The following is a 19,027-nucleotide window of genomic DNA, read 5'->3' as shown; positions in this document are numbered from 1 at the left end:
AAAGATTGGGGTGTTACACAAAATCATTATACTTTTAAAAACAAAACATATGCTACTCCCTCTATGTTTTTCTAGGACCTATAATTACTATTTTTGACCTTATTTTTTAGGAGTCCACAATTACATTTTTTTTAACTTTTAAACCCACTCACTAATTGTTTACTTTGTATTATTTTTTACTTTCCTGGCCCCACTTAAATCCTAAATAATTCCATATTTTTTTTTGTAACTTTTACATACCCACTTATTTTTTAAATATTATTTATCGTCAACTACCCCACTTACATCGTTATTATATCAAATTTAACTATGTTTCCTTAATAATTGTGCCTGTTAAAATGTGACTCACAAAAACATACGGAGGGAGAATTTAAGAGTCTTCTAAATTTATTGGTTGCCAATTAATTTTTTATCTTATGTTTTAAAAAACAAATGAGAATAGTATTTTTTTTTTTTTGGGAAAAATTAGGCAGAGATTTGCAAATCAAGTTCCGCTAGAGTAGTGATACTCCTCGAGTCCTAGGAAGGGGCTAAGCGATGCAAAGTCACACATCTAACATGCTCATCTAAATTACAACCAAGTTCAAGTGAAGCATAATCTAAAATTTGAAGTCTACAAGTATTCAATATAAAAGACGTCGCGACTAGTTAGTAAATTCGGTGCTCGATTTTTCCAAATTTTTTATTTTTATTTTTAAGAGGTGAGATGAATGAATCAACTGTGCTGATATTTACCGTGAGTTTTACAGGTCAGACTCATTAAAAACGAGAAGGATATATAGGGAAAAATCCTCGCCTATAAAGAGTCCATAATAAACTTTAATTTCATAACCTCGAGGTTATGAGGCCAACCTTTTACTATTACGCCAAACCTTGCTTGATTCTATTTCTCAACTAGTCAATAGGTAGACACTCACTATTTTGATAATTGTTTTTTTAAGGGTTAAATGTCAAATATGCTTCTAGAAGACCTTGTCTCTATTTTGTGAGATCGCGACATATATTTATTGGGATGACTTTGGATTACCACTTACTAGTAGTAGGAATATTATACAACAATCCTCAATTATTTCTGTTGGATTGTTCCCATTGACGTCTTTTTCTGTCTATCAAGTTTGTACTTTTTCTAGTGATCACGTTACTATTTTATTATACCTAAACTCAATTATACTTTTCTAATGATCTATTAAATAAAGGAAGCAACTAATGTAAAAGGTTACTTTTAAAATAAAATAAATTTGGGAGGTACCAATTAAGTATTGCAATATACTTGTACTTGGCTAGTTGGTCTTGTTATTTATCTTATTATTTCTTATGATTGTGGATTATGTCCTATAGGCACTTAATTGTTATCCCCTCTACTGTCAAGAGATAAGGTCTAGCCCTATAAAAGCTAGATAACTGAATATGTGTGAATTGTGAAATGAGTTTAGTTGGATCATACTATCGGTTCATAACAATTTTGAATCAACAAAATAAGTTTTATACTCCGTATGAAAAATAAATCTCTAGCTATTTTATGATATCCATAGGAAGTATGCGGGTCTCTAACCTCTCTGGACCTGATAATGTTAAAAATTCCCCAAAGTAAAGTCAATACACACGAAAATGGACCTGCTTTGGAGACTTATGTGACCAGGTTTCGAAAACTTAATTGAATCATACTGATACTTCACGGTCATATAAGGTAGTGGAACCATCCACGCTCACTAGTTGGTAATCAAAGTGGTATTCCCCCCACATTTGTAATTTATATTTCCCTTGTTACTAATTCGCACCCAAAAAAAGTTAAAAAAAATAAAAACCACCCATTAATTGGCCACATAAAATGATAAAACTCAGAAGGACTATATACAATAAAACGAGTTTTTTTTTTCTTTTGATGGGAATAAAATGAGTTTTAGAAATACACATCGTGACAATAAATGAAGAAGACTAGCAAGGAGATATTCCATACAATAATTGTGGATGCTAATTTTTTTTAATTTTACATACAGTACTTTGATTGACTTTGTTAGCATTTGATATAATACACTTTGAGTACATGATGTTAATTAAAATAATAATACATGGTAAGTAGACTAACATTAGAAGTCCATTTATCAAAATTGTATTCAATTCAAACTATTTAACAAACTCAGTTATGCTCGGATTTTTTCGGGTTATCTATTTTCGCAAATAGTTCTCAAGTCACTCTTTTATGACAAAAATTAGTTTTGGGCCGGTCATTCAGGTTTTTTTAACTTTGTTAGATCGATCTACATATAAGTTTACAACTATAATCCATAATTTGTATTATAATATGCAAATGTAGTTCATTTGAATAATAATTTTACACACTTTGAATTTATACTTTTGCATATATATCTTTTTTACTTTCACGTTTTTCTAATATGATAATTAAGTCTTTTATTTAGTTATTATTGAAATAATAAATTATCTTAGTAATAACCTTACGATGCATGGGTCCTAAACTATTGTACAATAAATTTATTGTATACAGGGTGTATGAAACTATGCACGACTTTTTGGACCTTATTTGACTTGTACTGAGTAAGATAGTTAAACTGTTTTGGAATTCTTTGGGAGTTTTGAGTTTTCTGGTCGGCCCGTGACGAGAATAAAGTGCAAAGTGCAAAGTGCAATGCGTGGCTTTTGGACTTTTGGGTTTGTTGGCCATGATATTTAAGTACAAGTTATACAAGTATATATAAGGCCAATTGGCCCAATGAGCCAGAAATCACGATTCATTTCTGGACTTGGCCCAATCAAGTAATCAACATTGTAGGCCTGTTTCGTAGCTCGTAAATAAATTAATTATGTTTTATGTATAAACTACTAGATTTTAGCCGTGCGATGCACAGATTCTATTAAATTTTTACAAACTTTTCTATAAGGCGGTCTTACACAAAAGACCACATTGGTATCATATAAGTTAAGCAATGGAATCAATTAGTTAAACACTTGAACTAATTAGTTAAGCACTGAAACCAATTAGTTAAGCAAAAGAATTAATTAGTTAACCAATTGAATCAATTAATTAAGTAATGTAACCAATTAGTTAAGAAATTGAACCAATTAGTTAAGCAACAAAAGTGGTCATTCCGGTAAGGCGGTCTTACACAAAAGTTACCGTTAAATTTTTAAGTTAAAATAAAACTGTTATATATATCAACTGCTATATTTTATATATTAGATTAGATACGTGTTTGATGTTCGATTGAATTTCATTTTAGTTAATTGTTAGTGGTTGATTTTGGATGGAGTTGTATATACGTAGTATTCGTAATTAATTAATAAAAATATCTACGTGTCACCTAATTATTTATCTACGTGGCACTCGACTTTTCTAATTCATAAATAATTTTGAAATCTTATTTGTCATTTGCCTAAACCATTAGATTTCCCACGTGACGCTCTAATATTGGATTAGTGTTTGATTTTGGATCGAATTTTATTTTAGATTAGTGTTTGATTTGGATTAAATTTTATTTTAGATTAGTGTTTGATTTTGAATTGAATTTTATTTTAGATTTATTTTTTAAATTATGAGAGTGTTTGATTTTGGACGAAGTTGTATATATTAGTAATTAATTAATTAAATATCTATGTGACACCTAATTAATTATCTACGTGGCATTAGATTTTTTTAATTCAAAAATAAATTGGAAAATCTTATTTTTCATTGGCCGAAACCATTAGTAATCCTACGTGACGCTCTAATAGTTCAGCAAATATGCCTTTTTTTTTATATATTTACAAAAGATTTTGTGTCAGACGGACTAACCCTCACGCGCCTGTGAGACGGGACGTTTCCCCACGCGCGCGTGAAGTCACGCGCAGGTATAAAAAAAAAAATCTCTCTCCTCCAATTTCATTCTCTCACTCCCGTGAAACCCAGAAACCCTAAACTCTCTCCCCTTCTCTCCTTCTCTCCTTCAACAAACCCTAGATTCGCTCTCCTCTCTTCTCCTCAACCCCATTTTACGCCGGTCAGAGTGTAGCAGAGATGGCGGCGAGGCAAGATGTTGCGGCGGCGAGGCCAGAGACGGATCGGGAGTGGTTATTTTTTATTTTTTTTTTGTGATTTTCGCCTTTTTTAACGGGAGTTGGCGTTAGTTGAGGTGCGGCTGGGTGCTGCTAGGGAGGGCGGTGAGTTTCGGTTGGTCGAGGTTGGTCGGACGAGGCGGCACAAGCAGCTTCGCTGGTGGCTGCGCTATTGGTGGGGGAGAATTAGGGTTAGACTTTGCGGTAATTCGCTCTTGTTCTTCTTGAATTTTGTTACTGCGATGGCTACCAAAATCTTGTTTAACATGCAATGGTAACAATTAGGCTCGACAAATCACAGATTAAAGGGATTTTAAGGAGTTAAATTCGAAGTCCGATAGATGAAGCCCGAAGCAGACATTCATTTTCCGGCCATTTTGAAGGAGCAATAGTGTATACTTCGCATTTGATTTATTTGTAATGATTATTGGTTTTAGTTAAAAATAATTTTATTTTAGTTACCCTTTTATTGTATTTAGTTATAAAATAAAATGGTTTAGTTAAACCTTTTTTTTAATTATGATTAAATTTGTTTTAGTTAAGAAATGGTTTCATTGTTTTAACTATTTCGTTCTGTTGTTTAACTAATTGGTTCTAATGTTTAACTAATTGAATTTTAGGTTTAACAAATACTCTTTTTATATCTGTAAAATTATTGGTTCCGTTGCTTAACTAATTAGTTTCGTTGCTTAACTAATTGGTTTCATTTCTTAACTAATTGAATTTCAAGATTAACTAATTATTTTCAGTGCTTACTAATCAGTTTCATTGTTTAACTAATTAGTTTTAATGCTTAACTAATTTAGCTAAAAATTGTATTGATTTTGTTATAGTTTAACACGGAAGCTCTCCTGTTAAAGGATGCAAGTTATATAACCCGAATTTATCATTTTGTGTTGAAATAACCTGAATTCAATACTTATGTCTAATTTTAGAATCGTTTTTTTGTTTTTTGGCGAAAATATCGGATCCATTTGTGTTGAAATAAACCCGAATTCAGTACTTATGTTGAATTTTTGAGAAGTTTGCGTTTTTGGGCAAGTTTTTTTGATGAATTTGGTTGCTTCAGTAGTTTTCTTAGCTTTTGTTTATTTACTAAATTATTCAACAACACAAGTTACAATTATAAGGCAAATAGTTGAGGTTTTATATGAATTAGTTGAGGGTTTTTTTTCTTTGGTACTAACTAAACTAGTGTAAAACATACCTAAAGTAATAAAATCATAACTAATTGAATAACAAAATGGTTAAGGTATAAAGACAAATAGTTATGAATTTTAAAAAAAATTATTATTAACTAAAACTCATATAATCTTAACTAATTAGTCCCATTGTTTAACTATTTGGTTTCATTGTTTAACAAATTGATTATATTGCTTAACTAATAGGTTCAATAGCTTAACTAATATGTTCAATAGTTTAACTAATTGATTTCAGTGCTTAACTACTTGATTCAATTGGTTAACTAATTGAATTTCAGGCTTAACTAATTAAATTCCAAACTTAACTAATTGGTTCCATTGCGTAACTAATTGGTTCCATTGCGTAACTAATTGATTTTGTAGCTTAACTAATTGATTCCAATACTTAAAATTGATTTTATTGTTTAACTAATTGTCTGCATTGCTTAACTAATTGAATTTCAAGCTTAACTAGTTTATTCCATTGCGACTAATTGAATTTCAGGCTTAACTAATTGAATTTCAAGCTTAACTAATTGACTTAATTGCTTGACTAATATTCCAGTGATTAACTAATTGATTTCATTGCTTAACTAATTTATTCATTGCTTAACTAATCAATTCTATTGCTTAACTAATTGAATTTCAGACTTAACTAAAACACGACAATTCTTAACTAAACATAAGAACATCTTAACTAAAACTTCCAAAATCTTAACCAAAGATTTAATCGTAATTAAACCAAAATTATTCTTAACTTAAACAACACTACTCTTAACTAAATATAACTAAAATAAAAAATGACTTAAATGCAAAAAGCATAACCAAATCATTATATTTCATGACTAAACATAACAGAAGTATAACTTAACAGAAGTATAACAAACTTATTATTAACTAAAACTCATAAAATCTAAACTAATTAGTTGCAATGCTTAACTAATTAATTTTATTGCTTGACTAATTGGTTTCAGTGCTTAACTAATTGGTTCATTGCTTAACTAATTGGTTTCGTTGCATAACTAATTAGTTTCGTTGCTTAACTAATTGAATCTCAAACTTAACTAATTACTTCCAGTAGTTAACTTAATTAAATCCAGTACATAACTAATTGCTTCCAGTGTTCACTAATTGGTTTCAATGCTTCACTAATTAGTTACATGGTTTACGTAATATGTTACATTACTTAACTAATTTATTATATTGCTTAACTAATTGGTTCTGAAGCTTAACTTATTAGTTTCATTTTTAACTAATTAATTCAATTGCTTAACTAATTATTTTCAATGCTTAAAATTTTGTATCTTAACTAAAACTCTGAAATTCGTTATCTGAAACTCAAAAATACATAACTAAAACTCAAAAAATCTTAACTAAAACCAAGAAAATCGTAACTTAAACTGGTAAAATCATAACTAAAACTCGGAAAAATCATAACTAAAGCCCTGAATGAAAACAAAAAAATACGTAACTAAAACTCAAAAACCCTTAACTAAAACCAAAAAAATTGTGACTAAAACTTAAAAATTCATAACTAAAACATAAAAAATCAATTCAGCAATTCCAATAAGAAGGCCATTATTTTAGAATTATAACTAAAACTAAAACATAATTATCCTTAACTAAATACAAAAAAAGTGTAACTAAAACATTACAATTCTTAACTAAAACTAAAACTAAAACGAAAACCACTAGCGAAGCCATCAACCACTTGTGCCGCATAACCAGCAGCTTCGTTCCTTCCCATCGCCGCAGGCGCATCGCCAAAATCGCCGCAAAACCAGCAGCTTCGTTCCTTCGCATCGCCGCAGGCGCATCGCCAAAATCAAAGCCAACAAGATCGAGTCAAAAAACACCAACTCCTCCACTACCACCTCCATCGACTGCTCCGCCTTGACCTTCGCTCATTGCCGACGACGAAGCCTCGCCTATGCATACGAAACCACAAAATCGAAACCAAAATCAAATTAAATCAAACACAAACACAAAATCGAAACCAAAACAAAATCACATAAATATTCACATTAGAAAGCAGAATAAACTACTAAAATTGAAGTAGCAAAACCATATAAAAAACCTAAACCTTAGATCTGAACAACCTCCTTCGCAGCCACCAGCAGGGATTAGCGTAGCCACCGCAAGACTGGGAGTGTTCCTTTGATCTCCATATTTTACGCGGCGGTGGTGATGGAGATGCGAACTTGAATGCGCGGAAACGAGGCTCATCCGCGCTCTGCGATCCCCCCATCGATGGTCGTTTGCTCACCAATATGCGGCTATGGCCGCGGTCTTCCGTCCGGAGGCCGACTTCTCCTCCATCACCACAGCCGCCACCTCTTCTTTTGTTACAAGACATCAACAATTAGGGTTTTGAAAATCAAAATTGTGAAAATTGAAGATTTTCAGAGGTTAGAGAAAAGAGAGAACCAAATGAAGGAGAGAGATGACAGTATTACCTCAATAAGCCACCACCGCTGCCTTTTCCGTCGTCTTCTTCGTCATCTACGACGGCGATTTTGACGGGAGAGATAGGCGGCAGTTTCGAGGAGAGAGAGAGGCGGCAGTTTTGAGGAGAGAGATGCAGAGGAAATTGTTTAGGAGAGAGAAATGAATTAGGGATAGAAAATGAAAATAAAATTGTTAATATGTACTTCCTCCGTTTCTGAAAGTTCTTTACGCTTAGGAATATGTGTTCAAAATATGAAAACTTTGATTGTAAATTCTCACTATTATATACATCAAAACGTTACATATAATATCTTGTTAGATTGGTCACGGTATGTATTTTCAGAATATCAACTTTTTATATTCTTTTCACATACGAAATTGGATATATTAGTAGTTAAATATTGCATTAGAGTCCGTGCAAATAGTAACTGTAAAGAACTTTCTGAAATGGAGGTAGTATATATATTTTCCAGAAATTCGCTGATGTCATGTACACGTAAGCAATCCGTGTGGCAGTTTAGGTGACAACAAGGCGGTCTTTCCTGTAAGACCGTCTTTTACAAAAGTTTGTAATATATATATATATATATATATATATATATATATATATATATATATATATATATATATATATATATATATTAGATTTGAGTTTTTGTGGTCAATTTGTCTCTAAGGTAATTCGGAATCCACAAGTAGTCGTGATGGTGTTTCAACTCTTGGTGAAAGTAACGAAATTTGCATGAATCTCATATAAGTGACTCTTTTATATGGTAATGACATTTAATTTTTTTTTTGTTATAACGAAAGCAAAGAAAGATTAAATAACGTAAATAAAGAACACAAATATTTAACATGGTTCACTAACAATGTGTTAGTCACGACCACATGCAGAGGGGGGGAGTTTTATTGATATTGAGAAGTACAGATTACCGAATACAATTAGGTTATGACCTAGAGAGTTTATATAGTGTTCTCTAGATAGATGCGGAAAAACCCAGAAAATAGGCTCAAAACAGCGAGATTGCCGTGCTGGGGCGTTGCAGTAAGGGGTTTGAACGATTCAAGACATTATTCTAACATTTTTTTTAGGTTTTTTTTAATGATTCTAATATATGTGTTTCTATCAGTCTCTTTGACTCAAGGGAAGTGTGAAGTCAAGCCACTAATGATTGGTTTTACAAGATCTTGCATCGTTAAGAAATGGGCCAATGAAGGTGGCCCAACTAGGCCCAAGGAATGACTTACACATCCTCCTACACACTTTCGGGAATGGAGGAATTTAAATTTGACATTGGTACAAAAGCTTGCATCATACGTGGGGCGTTGGAGGAAGAAGAGAAGGGTGATTTTCTGCAAACTGAAAGGAGTTATTTCATTTCTATGAAATTTGATTGTGGTTGTTGCATGTTTGATAAAAAAAGGACTAAGAAGAGACATCAAATTCTTAAGGATGAGTTGCTCCGTCTCCAGTTGCGAGTTATAAGTTCATGTAAAGTTATGCTAGACAACTAGGCCAGTCAAATGAGTCTACTTGGGTTTTGTTAGGGTTAGGACGTTTTGGCTCACATATCATTTCATTAAACACCCATATAACAAGTCTATAATGGGTTGTTTGGTGGACCAAACGAACTTGGATTGAGCTCAAACTTTTGGAGTCCCACATATTTTGGTCCAATAAAGACAATGGTTGTGTTAGAATATATTGGGTTTTGAGGCCCGCACGGGCTGGATGGTGCATCAAGCTTCTTAGGATGCCTCCATAAGGTTCTAGAATACTCTTGTTTATCTGTTTGTTTCTAGTTTGAATGAGTCAAGAACACCTTTTCACAGATTTGTATAGAGTTTTATAGAAGTCTCCTTGTATTTTCCGGTTCCTTTGGAGGTGAGAACTTTCTAGATACTTAGAATACTCTTTTGAAAGAGGGTTGTAGAATATGCTAGAGTAGAAGTCTCTAGGACTTAAAGGGCCTATAAATACGCCTACATTTATTTGTACAGATCATCAAACACGTTCACACCTCTCTCAAGTGATACAAAGAATTCTTTTAAAATCCTAAGCACTTGTGCCTCGTAGAAGCATTTAAGTGCCTTGACTAGTTAGTCCGATGTAGAGCTTTCAAAACGGTTACACGGGTCGGGTCACCTCAGGTCTCGGGTCATGGGTCATGATCAGGTCGGGTTGTCACGGGTTACTTTGTCACCCAGGTTTAGGCCGGGCTCGGTCGAGTCATGTCGGTTTATTTTTTCATTTCGGGTTCAAGTAGGGTTTAGGTCGAGTCATGTTCATGTCGGGTTCAGTTTCGGTATCGAGACTTATCTATTTGGGTTGAATTCGATTTTCTAGCAGGTAATTTGGGTTCAAGTCAAGTTTGGATCGGATAATTATCGAACCGATCAAAATTCAGGTCGGGTTCACCCCGTACACGGGTCTAGATCTGATTTGATAACTATCAGGTCTGGCCAAATTTTTAACTTATGATTATTTTTTTCTTTATACTTTAATAATTAATGTTCAATTTATTTCAAATTTGAGTTTTATTCAAATCAGATCATCAATTGTTCTTGTCAAATCAATGCATATACAAAGTTAAGATGTATTTTGAGTCAATAACTGATTTGTTCATCTCAAAATATTCAAGCGTAAATTTTTACTCCAAAGATCGGGTCACTAACATGTTATTTCGGGTAATAATGGGGTTTAGGTCATTTGTTGCGTGGGGTATCGAATCGGGTTCATATCATTATCTGGTCGGGTCAGTTCGGTCATCAGTTATCGTTTGATCGAGTGTCGGGTTCTGGTCTTACAACACAAGGTTAAAATGGGTCATCGATTTTTTCGGGTCGGGTCGGGTATAGGTCGGGTTACGGGTTACCATTTTTACCAAAATTTATGTTCATAGTCGGTTACGAATTCGGTCGGTTCAAGATGAATTTTCGGGTCGAATTAGTTTTGGACAATTTTAGTTCGATGAGAGTGTTACGTTAATAAGCAACATGTTAACCAAGGAAAAACAGGTTACGACATGATATTTAGCCGAGTTTAAAGAAATTGGGTTGACAAAGAGGAGTGTTTTCATACTCAATCTGGTGTTGTTAATTGGTTGTTGCGTGGTGGAGTTTAAAGGTTCAACGTTATGTAATAAAATTGATTTATTCAATCAATTGAGTATGAAAACATTTTTTTTGGTTGAGTAAAACTCTAAACTATCCAATCGAAGGGTGCGTTCTATTCGCCTATGTACTCATTTGAATTAATCTAAACTTATTTTATCTTATTTGAATTTATTTTTCTGTGAATTACGACTATTAAATCCATTATCATTGGTTTAGGTACAATCAGATAATATTTTATGCGAAATTATTAATAGAATTTGTGATATTTTTTAAGGATCACTTCAGGATATCGATCCGATCAGATCCGGTATGACATGACTGAGTTTAGTCAAGTTCATGCGTTTTGATTGGGGAAGTATTCCCGCCACCAAATTAAAAAAAGAAATATAAAATATAAAATATAATTGGAGTAAAATATTGGGGAAACCCAGCACAAGAACTAAAATTTCCTGGTTGCTTTCGTATAATTATTGGAGAAAATCATCCCAATCTTCACCAACACAACCATTACTATTAGCATTATTGATTAGGAGATCGAAGATGACAATTGGAGCTTCCATTAATGTCACACCGGATAAGAAGCTGGTGGTGTTGGGGAAGGAGGTGCTCACTCAAGTGCATCATAATATCCTTCTCACTCCGTCTGCCGGAGATGCTTTCGTCTCCGGCGCTTTCATCGGCGTTCATTCTGATCGTATCGGAAGCCGTCGTGTCTTTCCAGTCGGAAAACTTCAGTTTGTCTCTCTCTTCTCTCTCTTACATTTCCGATTATTGATTCCATTTTTTGTGATGCATTTTGGTTGATGTTTCTGATATTCTATACCGATTCAGTCACTAATTTAGTAAATTCACTATATTACATTACTGGATTCTTCTGAAATCTCATAAATTTACAACTTATTAAGACTGGTTTTATAATAACTAAGTTCTTAATTACACGCAGGGGGTTGCGGTTTATGTGTGTATTTAGATTCAAGATGTGGTGGATGACGCAAAGGATGGGAGATTGTGGACAACAAATTCCCTTTGAAACTCAATTTTTGATTGTTGAAGCCGATCAAGGGTTTCCTGAGTCCGGTGAAATTGGCATTGGCGGCGCAACCTATGTTGTTTTCCTGCCCATTCTTGAAGGCAACTTCAGAGCTGTGCTCCAAGGAAATGCCCACAATGACCTCGAAATCTGTCTTGAAAGTGGTATCATCATCATGCATTTTTGTTTCTCATTACTTAGCTATTTGTACAAATACTACTTTCAGATGTTTGCGGATTTGTTCTGTTCAACTTCTTTCCGCTTATTTTAGGGAAAATAAGTTTTGATAATTTCAATTAAGTTCATAATAAATAGCCAAGTACAATTTATAACCAAGTTTTAATAAATTTAGATAAATTCGGATAAGTTCAATTAAGTTCATATATATTCAAATAAGATAAGTCTAGTAAAAACAAGTGAAAATCAGGTGAATAGAAAGCACCCTTAGTGTGTATTTGATGAAATTGTTGGCAGGGTGTCCTGAAGTTCAACAATTTGATGGGAGTCATTTGGTGTATGTGGCTGCTGGTTCTGACCCATTTCATCTCATAACCAATGCTGTCAAGTAAAGATACTCTTTGTGTTCATTCATCACCTTTTATTGCTATTGTTCTTCTGTTATTTCTAGCAGAGGCCACTTTTCTATTGTTTACATGCTGATTAATCCATCGTAATTATTTGATGTATCTAGTTGTAATGTGCCTACTAAGTTCTCATGGAAGAAATCTCTTAATTTTATGCAGGAGTGTAGAGAGACATCTTCAAACATTCTGCCATCGTGAACGAAAGAAGGTATCATAGGTTCTGATAAAAAAACTTATTTTCCTCGTTCAAGTCTATAGTCTTGTATACATCTTGCTTTTGTTGTCTAACAAGTAACAACATCTTTGTTATATTGGGATTCAGATGCCAGATATGCTGAACTGGTTTGGCTGGTGTACTTGGGATGCCTTTTACACCAACGTTACCTCAGAAGGAGTTAAGGAGGGATTGCAAAGGTATTACTATGATTCCAATCTCTTTTTGCTCGTGTAGTCATCTTGAATTGTAATACTAAATTACTCAACTGATCTGAGATTAACCAAAATTATACTGTTTTTCTCTATATTATTATACTTATTAGTTTTGAAGAGGGTGGAATTTCTCCAAAATTTATCATCATTGATGATGGATGGCAATCGGTAGGCATGGATTCCGAAAGTGTTTCATGTGAAGAAGATAATTGTGCCAAGTCAGTGCTCTTGCTCAACCTGATAATACTTTTTTTCCCCCCTGTAGTGTCCATCATTTAGGCGTTTGAGAATTAAGTTTCTGATTGAACATTGTTGCGTACTTTTTGGTCCATCAAAAGTTTTTCTAATAGGCTAACACACATCAAAGAGAATCACAAATTCCAAAAGAATGGTAAACAAGGACACAGAATGGAGGATGGCTTCCGTGACACCATTACAGAAATTAAAGACAATCATGCTGTTAAGTACGACTTTTATTTCAATTCCTATCCATACTTATTAACAAGCTACCCACTTGATTAATTAGTCCTTAATTAAATTAATTGTGGGGTTTATGTTTGTTTATATATAGGTATGTCTATATGTGGCATGCAATAACAGGGTATTGGGGAGGTGTTAAACCGGGTGTTGCTGAAATGGAGCATTATGAACCCAGGTTAGCCTATCCAAAAACATCCCCAGGTGTTGAGTCAAATGAGCACGCGGAGTATGTTGATAATTCCTTGGAAACCATGAGGAAGAATGGACTCGGGCTTGTGAATCCTGAAAAAGTTTTCAACTTCTACGATGAGTTACACTCGTACCTTGCCTCAGCTGGTATTGATGGGGTGAAGGTTGATGTCCAAAATGTCCTTGAAACACTTGGTGCTGGTTATGGTGGAAGAGTTACTCTTGCTAGAAACTATCACAAGGCTTTAGAAGCTTCTATTGGTAGGAATTTCCCTGATAATGGGATTATATCTTGCATGAGTCATAACACTGATGGCTTATACAGGTACTCAGATCAGCAATCCTCCTCAAGATGACCCTTTCCTTTTATATTTCTTCTTCTTCTGTAGGATTCATTTTGATGTAATTTGTTTGCCATTCAGTGCCAAGAGGGCAGCAATTATAAGAGCATCGGATGATTTCTGGCCAAGAGATCCGGCATCACATACCATCCACATTGCTTCAATTGCATATAATACCTTATTCCTCGGAGAGTTTATGCAGCCAGATTGGGATATGTTTCATGTAAGTTCATGTAGTGTGGTTCTATTTTCCCCTTGTACATTTTTCTCATATCCCATAATTTGTCTCATTGAACTTGAGGCTCCGTTCTATTGGACTTATTTAGTCTGAACTTATATTATCTGAACTTATATTATCTGAACTTTAATGAACTTATCTCAATTTATTTTGTCTGAAAATTATTTATTGTGTTGAGATAAACTTATTTGTGTGTGAAAATTTTCTGAAAAAAATTTATTTTCTTTAAACTTATATTATATGAAATAAGTCAAAATAAGTCGAAAAGAACAGAGCCTAAAACAGTAAAACTAACTGCAATCTTCCTTCCTGTCAGAGCTTGCACACTATGGCTGAATACCATGGAGCAGCTCGTGCTGTCGGTGGTTGTGCAATCTATGTTAGGTATGTTGTTTTACTCTGAATAAATGATTAAATTACCGTAAAAATGATTGTTATCAGTTCGAGCATATCATTTTACTTATGGTTATATATATCTGGTTGATTTACAGTGACAAGCCTGGACACCATGACTTTGATTTACTGAGAAAGCTTGTACTTCCTGATGGTTCTATATTGAGGGCCAAACTGCCTGGCAGACCAACCAGGGATAGCTTATTCTCAGATCCTGCTAGAGATGGTAAAAGGTAATATAATCAAGCTGTTACCTTTACTAAGCCATTTTTCTCCTCTGATTTGGCTGTATGCCAACTTATGTGATCCTGTTTCCTTCTCATTCTAGTGTTGCCTATTGTTAATGGATCCTGTTTCCTTCTCATTCTAGTGTTGTCTATTGTTAATGGATTTTATTCAATGGTGAATAATCACGCTGCAGTCTTTTGAAGATATGGAACATGAATGATTACACTGGGGTGATTGGTGTTTTCAACTGCCAAGGAGCTGGTTGGTGTAAGGTTGGAAAGAGAAATTTAGTCCACGACGAACAACCTGATGCAATTACTGGTTCTGTTAGAGCTCATGATGTAAATTATCTTAACAAGATTGCTGATGCCGGATGGAATGGGGATGCTGTTGTATATGGCCATCTTCGAGGTATGTCTTCTCTTGGCATGCGTTCATTAACCTGATTTTCACTTATTTTTCATAAACTTATTTTAACTGAACTTATTTAAACTTATCAAAACTTAATTTAGTTATAAATTTACTTGGTCTACTTTATTTTTCCTAACTTAGAACTTATCTGGACTTACCTATGTGAACTTATTTCTCCTGAAATAAGTGGAAATAAGGCGAATAGAACACAACCTTAGCTTTGTTCAAAATAGTCTACTGTTTCTTCAAAATAGTTCAGATAAATTCAAATAATATAAGTTCAGAAAATAAGTTTTTTCAGATATTTTCACACACAAGTAAGATTATTTGATTTTGCAGATAAAATAAATCCAGATTAGTTTAGATAATATAAGTTCAGACAAAATAAGTCGAATAAAACATTTTTTCTCAAATGGTTTACATTATTATTATTATTTTTTTTTTTTGACAAGAAGGACTAAGAACAAACAAGACAGAAATTAAAAAGAAAGCAAGAAAATCTGACGCCGACGAGCCTGGCCGGCAAGAACATGGGCGTCCCTAACCATCGATCTCGGCACCTTACAGATGGTGAAAGAGTGAAGAGAAGCCAAAAGACGCCGAACCTCCGCAAGAGACCAGGAAATCGACATTGGAGGGAGGACCAACCGTTGCAACAGTCGAACCAACGTGGTTGAGTCTGTGAAAATCAACAGAGAAAAGAACCCTCGCTTCACAGCAGCCTAAAGGCCAAGGACACAAGCTCTGAGCTCTTCATGAAGAGGAGAGTCCACAATACAAGCCCGAGCACCGCCTCCAAGCGAAGCAAAGGAGACAAAATCCGCGAAAATCCACCCTGCACCAGCTTGGTTAGAAACTGGAATCCAAGAACCATCAAAGACAAGGCGGACAACATGCTGAGGGGAAGAAAAACCCTGCAGCCCATCGGAGAAACGAAGCGGAGGAGACTGCGGCCTAGACACTGACTGGTGAACCTCAGGAGACGAACCAAACCCCACCACATCCTTAAGTCGAGCAGACCAAGAGTCGAACACTACAGACAAGGCTGCCTCCGAAAAAGACGAACCACAGAATCGAATGTCATTCCTGACAACCCAACAGGACCAAAGGGCAGCCAAAAAAGAACCCAACAACAGCCGAGGCATGCCATGTGAAGAAAACCTAGAAATCATATCCGCACACCATGACGGAAACATGCCGGGAGAGGGACGCGGAAGCAGACTACCTCCGAGAGAAACAGGCCACCAAGCGCGAACAAGAGGACAACAACAAAATAAGTGCTCAATCGATTCCTGAGCAGAGAGACAAAAACAACATTGCGGATCCAGAGGAAAACCCCGAGCCTGAAGAACAGCGGCAACTGGCAAAGCGTTATTCAGCAATTTCCAGACAAAGATTTTGAACTTGGGGAGGATGGGAAGACCCCAGAACCGCTTCCACGAGCTGACCGGGAAGGAAGGCAAATGCGAAGCTGAATATAACCCTTTGATTGTGCATTTAATTGTCAATTAGTTACTAAAGAGTCAATTGATTGTGCATTAGTTACTAAAGAGTCAATTAGTTTACATTAGTTACTAAAGAGTCAATTGATTGTGCATTTAATTGTAACGTTTTTCATTGCAGGGGAAGTTGTGTATCTTCCACAAAATGCATCATTTCCTGTCACACTGAAGGCAAGAGAATATGAAGTTTTTACGGTGGTTCCGGCGAAGAAGTTGTCGGACGGTGTGATTTTCGCCCCGATTGGGCTGATTAAGATGTTCAACTCAGGAGGTGCAGTTAAGGGCTTGCAATATGAGGCAGAAGAAAACTTTGTTGTTTGCCTCAAAGTTAGGGGTTGTGGTGTATTTGGGGCATATTCCTCAATCCAACCTAAGAAGATTAGTGTAGATAATCAAGAAATAGATTTCCAATACGAAAAAGCCTATGGATTACTAACCTTTACATTGACAACTCCAGAAAGGGAATTGTACCTCTGGAATGTAAGTATTCAATTATAAAAAATGTCAGTATTTTATGGGTGCGAATAAGCCCCAAGAGCATGCAATTTAATACAAATTATAAATGAGATTTAATTTTTTTAAAAAATATGTGACGGATATACATGCTCTCAGTTCTAACCACTTCATCAAGATATTATAATTATAAAAGTGTTGTGCTTTCATCACATGATGCAAGAAATAAACTCTTTAGATTGATTACCTTTGGTGTTTCAATTAGTCTTAATTGTCTTGTTAGTTTGTTCTTCATTTAAAATACTTGGTTGCAAGCTTGATTAATGAATTTAAATTATTATTAGGTTTTGTTTATTTTGACGGATAATAACTTTGACGATGAGAAAAGTTAGTGGGTCATGGTGGAGAGAGTAAGTATATTTTTATGATGGTTTCAGATAAAATAAGTTTAAAGTTCAGTTGAGTTCAGATACAATCAGTCAAATAGAATAGAGTCTATAGTAAATTGTTAATTTTCACCAATGAGATTCGGCCCAGTGATTAAGACGAAGCGTTTAATCATGATAAATATCAGGCTCAAATCTTTCACACTATTTCTAATTTGTATTGCCCTTACATCGTATTCACACCTACATGATAGTAAAGTGTTAAATTTTTTGAAACAGACGGAAAACAAAAGCGTGACATTTATACTGTATGTAACGCATTGATTCGAAACTTAGTGTCACTACTTAAACGAGAGCTTGTTTGATTTATTTTTATCTTGCAAAACATAGGTAAGATAAAAGACAAGGAATCATGCATAAAATAGGTCGCAGTAGATGCCACGTTATACAGGCAACATTGACACGCAGACCTGCGAGGCATCAAGCTATGCATGGTTATATATACAGCCACTATACCACTTGTCACCTCGTTAACCACCATATCAAAAGTATCATACTCTAAGAAAACATACATGCATTATGTTTAGTTAGTACTACTTGATAGTAATCCAGAGAAAAAAAAAAGAGAAAAGAGAGATATGGCAATGGATTATGAGTATAATTATGATCATGATTTTCCACGGACAATTCCAATTAGTAGCGGTGATGATAATGATAATGATAATGATTATTACTATCAAGAGAAGTCGTCAATTGATGATGGGTCGTTGTTAATGAAGATAACAAGAGTGGTTGGTGCGACGGCGGCTGCGGTGGTTGTTGGAGGACCATTGTTGTCGGTGACGGGGGTAACACTAGCACTGACACTCACACTGGCGGCGATTGGGATCCCTTTGATGGTTCTGTTTACGCCACTTTTGATATTTCCGACTTTTATTCTGGTGGCTACTGTTGCAGGCTTTTCCGTGGCGGCGGTCATGGCTTTGGCTGGGATTTCCACTATGAATTCCGTGTTCCGCTCCGTCCGAGGGTTTTACTCCGACGGTGATCGCCGGAAATTATGGGAATCCGCCGCAGATGAGACAACCACCAAGGAGGAAGAGGAAGATGAAGATGAAGATGAAGATGGTGTGGTTTCAGACACTCTTGATCGGCAAAAGCAGCGGAGGCAGGAGGAAACAGTTGGTAAAGAGGAGGATGTGGATGAGGAGGAGGAGGAGGAGGAGGAGGCGGAGGGAGTGGAAGAGGAGCGGCGCCGCCTGTCTTCGGAGGCTGATTTGGAGGGAGAGGAGGAGGATGTGACGACGGCTGCACCACCTAGTGCAACAGCTAGTGTTACTGTTACTGCTGCTGATATTACAGAGAAGAAACCACAAGCACAAGCTCAGAAATCGAAAAAACAAAAGAATCCCAGAAAGAAATAACTAGCTAGCCATTTACTATTTTGGAAATTTGGTGAATTTGGTTGTTTTTCATGGTGTTTTTGAATGTATTTCTAGAAATGGTCACATAATATATGTTTTAGTTTGGTGGTTTGATAATGCAACTGTTTAATTGGAGTATAATTAAA

At 35.1% G+C, this 19,027-nt stretch overlaps 1 protein-coding gene across 6 annotated transcripts; it reads left to right on the top strand.

The window, feature by feature from the left end:
* Positions 1-9,695: 9,695 nt before the first annotated feature.
* Positions 9,696-19,027, top strand: LOC110782100 (probable galactinol--sucrose galactosyltransferase 1). 6 transcript variants are annotated; one of them, XM_056837763.1, is made up of 13 exons: positions 9,696-11,527; positions 11,737-11,987; positions 12,298-12,388; positions 12,567-12,615; positions 12,730-12,821; positions 12,947-13,054; positions 13,175-13,300; positions 13,408-13,830; positions 13,928-14,069; positions 14,401-14,468; positions 14,576-14,710; positions 14,899-15,116; positions 18,415-19,027. In XM_056837763.1, exons 1-13 carry the CDS (start codon positions 11,334-11,336, stop codon positions 18,879-18,881), a joined length of 2,364 nt encoding a protein of 787 aa, XP_056693741.1. In that variant the 5' UTR covers positions 9,696-11,333; the 3' UTR covers positions 18,882-19,027. The 6 variants fall into 6 exon arrangements, with proteins under 6 accessions (XP_056693741.1, XP_021841876.1, XP_021841877.1 ...); XM_021986184.2 differs by lacking the exon at positions 18,415-19,027 and adding an exon at positions 16,740-17,316; XM_021986185.2 differs by lacking the exon at positions 18,415-19,027 and adding an exon at positions 15,684-16,739.

The sequence above is a fragment of the Spinacia oleracea genome, chromosome 2, assembly GCF_020520425.1.
Source record: "Spinacia oleracea cultivar Varoflay chromosome 2, BTI_SOV_V1, whole genome shotgun sequence".
NCBI classification, from domain to species: domain Eukaryota; kingdom Viridiplantae; phylum Streptophyta; class Magnoliopsida; order Caryophyllales; family Amaranthaceae; genus Spinacia; species Spinacia oleracea.
The sequence above is the reverse complement of the archived record's forward strand: the minus strand, read 5'-3'. Positions and strand labels throughout refer to the sequence as shown.

Coding starts and splice junctions, on each gene's coding strand:
- LOC110782100 (XM_056837763.1), top strand. CDS start 11,334: ATGACAATTGGAGCTTCCATTAATGTCACACCGGATAAGAAGCTGGTG. Junction 14,469..14,575: donor GGTTGTGCAATCTATGTTAG/GTATGTTGTTTT, acceptor GTTGATTTACAG/TGACAAGCCTGGACACCATG. Junction 15,117..18,414: donor TGTATATGGCCATCTTCGAG/GTATGTCTTCTC, acceptor CTACTGTTGCAG/GCTTTTCCGTGGCGGCGGTC.